Source organism: Nansenia antarctica, assembly GCF_963989245.1.
Source record: "Nansenia antarctica genome assembly, chromosome: 3".
Lineage (NCBI taxonomy): Eukaryota > Metazoa > Chordata > Actinopteri > Argentiniformes > Microstomatidae > Nansenia > Nansenia antarctica.
Window position 1 is genome coordinate 17,206,447 of NC_137688.1, and position 2,244 is coordinate 17,208,690.

Genomic DNA, 2,244 nt, shown 5'->3' on the forward strand with positions numbered 1-2,244 from the left:
CACACACACACACACACACACACACACACACACACACACACACACGCGCGCGCGCGCACACACACACACACACACACACACACACACACACACACACACACACACACACACACACACACACACACACACACACACACAGGGAGTGCTCACTCTCCCCCTGGTACAACAGTACAATAGAACAAAGCTGGTCTGTCTGCTGCAGACGGGCATCTCCCTGGCATCTCCCTGGCATCTCCCTGGCATCGCTGGGCCCCACAGGACGCTGCCACCGCCACCAACATGGTTGAACAGAAGAGGTCTTCGTCAACAGCCTCCCAGTTTAGGACAAAGGTCGAGAATAAGTATTTATGTATTATTTATTTATTATATTTGTATATATAAGTATTTGTGTATTATTTATTTATTATATTTGTATATTTTGTTTTGTTTTATAATCGTTTTTGTTTTGTTTTGTTTTTGAGGTATGCCCATATATAATGGCTTGACAGAAGGCCTGGTTGGATTTCTAAAATAATGTCAAACAAACAGTATTGCTTGATGATTGATATTGAAACCATGATTTTATCAGACCTGTATTCATGCTTTCATTCAATAGTTTAATTATAATTAATAAAAAAGTTAAAAGTAATTAAATTTGTTTCCTGCGTAAAGCCCAAATGAATAGTAGGCCTTTAGTCCAAAGGCAAATACATGTTTTATGAGGCAAGAATTAATTGAATTAATTGATCCAAGTAGTAAATAAAGCATCGTGTCTGGGGGACATTCAGTCAATAATTTCTCACTCTCACATTCACGTTGGGAAGTGTTTATGGTATTGAGAACAGGGTGAGACCCAAACTAAACTGCTTATAACATTAGAAACATTATGATCAGATGTAAAAGCAGGATGACCATTTGATAGGTAACACATTGAGGTTTTGTGTGGATATGCTCAAATCACAGTTCAGAATAACATACTGCACAAGGAGATGACAAGGAGATAGTAGTCAATAATGTAAATAAAATCAAGCAGAATTTGGGTCCAATTAGAGAATTGTTCAATTATGGGCCCGCCCTGTTTATGAGAATAATGTGTTGTGGAGCGACTGTTGTCCTGTATGACAGTTTGTGCCGTATTGCCTTCCACGCATGCGCAGTATAATCGATTATCCTCGATGACTTGAGTGTGTAAACTACGGTGGGCGGGGAGGGTAAATATTGTGGTTGTAGACTGTGTGTACTCAGCGATAAGGACCAGCCGAACGGGGGTTTGGAAGTCGCGCGCTCCGCCAGGGGTCCCGCGCCATCCTCCCGTCCCGTTATCTGGTCGCCGGTACCGAACTGCGCAGCCGCAATGAGATGAATGGACGCTCCTCCGTTCCTTTTCCGGTGCTGCACCTGCACCGATCCACCAGGAAGTATTAATCCCGTTACCTGCTGGAGGAAGGAGAGGACACCGATGTTTAGAATGCGTTGTGGATGCCGGGATTTACCGCTGGGAAACCCGTTCTTCTAACCGACACACCGGCACCGAGCTACGCGATTAATGCAGCCTGTGCAAACCCCACACCGTCCACAACTCCTTGCAAGTTTGGCTCGTTGTGTTTAGCGTTTAGCCCTTCGCAGATCTCGCTAACCCCCTCCTGCGATGGGATGCTGCGGCAGCACAGAGGTAAGATAACGGGTCCGGTTAACCGTTAACGGGTCCCCGGTCTCCGGTCTCCACCCGTCACACACGGCAGCATCGCGTTAACAATCTGACACCTTTCGCCCAAACCGAATGTGGCACAGCTGCATGGAGGATTCCATCACGGTTTATCCGGTAACAACACCCCCCCCCCCCGTAGATGGATTAGATAAGTACAGCCGACGGTAGCTTTGTGTTGATAACGGGAGGTTCCGTTGGACCATAATAACCCTTTTATTTCTCCGGTGTATAACCGACAAGGACATATGATTTATATTGTGGCCTGTGTTCGCCTATAATGACACTCAGCAGACAGTGAGGCTATGTGTGTGTGCGGGAATATCCGAACGGGTCACGTAACCCGTCGTTTAGGCTATTCTGACCGTTGGCAAGCGGCTTATATCGACATAAATAGCCGCCGGTGACCATCGGTGTTGTAAACAAACAAACCTCACCTCGGTTCCGGTGTGCAAAACGGTATTTGACGGTACCGGTTTATCGGTGCGTTAACGGTTTATAGACACTGGAGGGTGGAGGGGGGGATACCGGTCCATATATAACCACCATGTGCCTTATTG

General features: G+C 46.2%; 1 protein-coding gene across 1 annotated transcript in view; it reads left to right on the plus strand.

Annotated features, from left to right (window-relative positions):
* Positions 1–1,627: 1,627 nt before the first annotated feature.
* Positions 1,628–2,244, plus strand: part of slc44a1b (solute carrier family 44 member 1b) — a gene marked incomplete at both ends in the record, with an annotated part of 28,199 nt that continues 27,582 nt past the window's right edge. The window contains one exon of the mRNA XM_080526983.1: positions 1,628–1,651. Coding sequence (XP_080383109.1) covers positions 1,628–1,651 — 24 coding nt within the window. The remainder of the gene's footprint in view (positions 1,652–2,244) is intronic.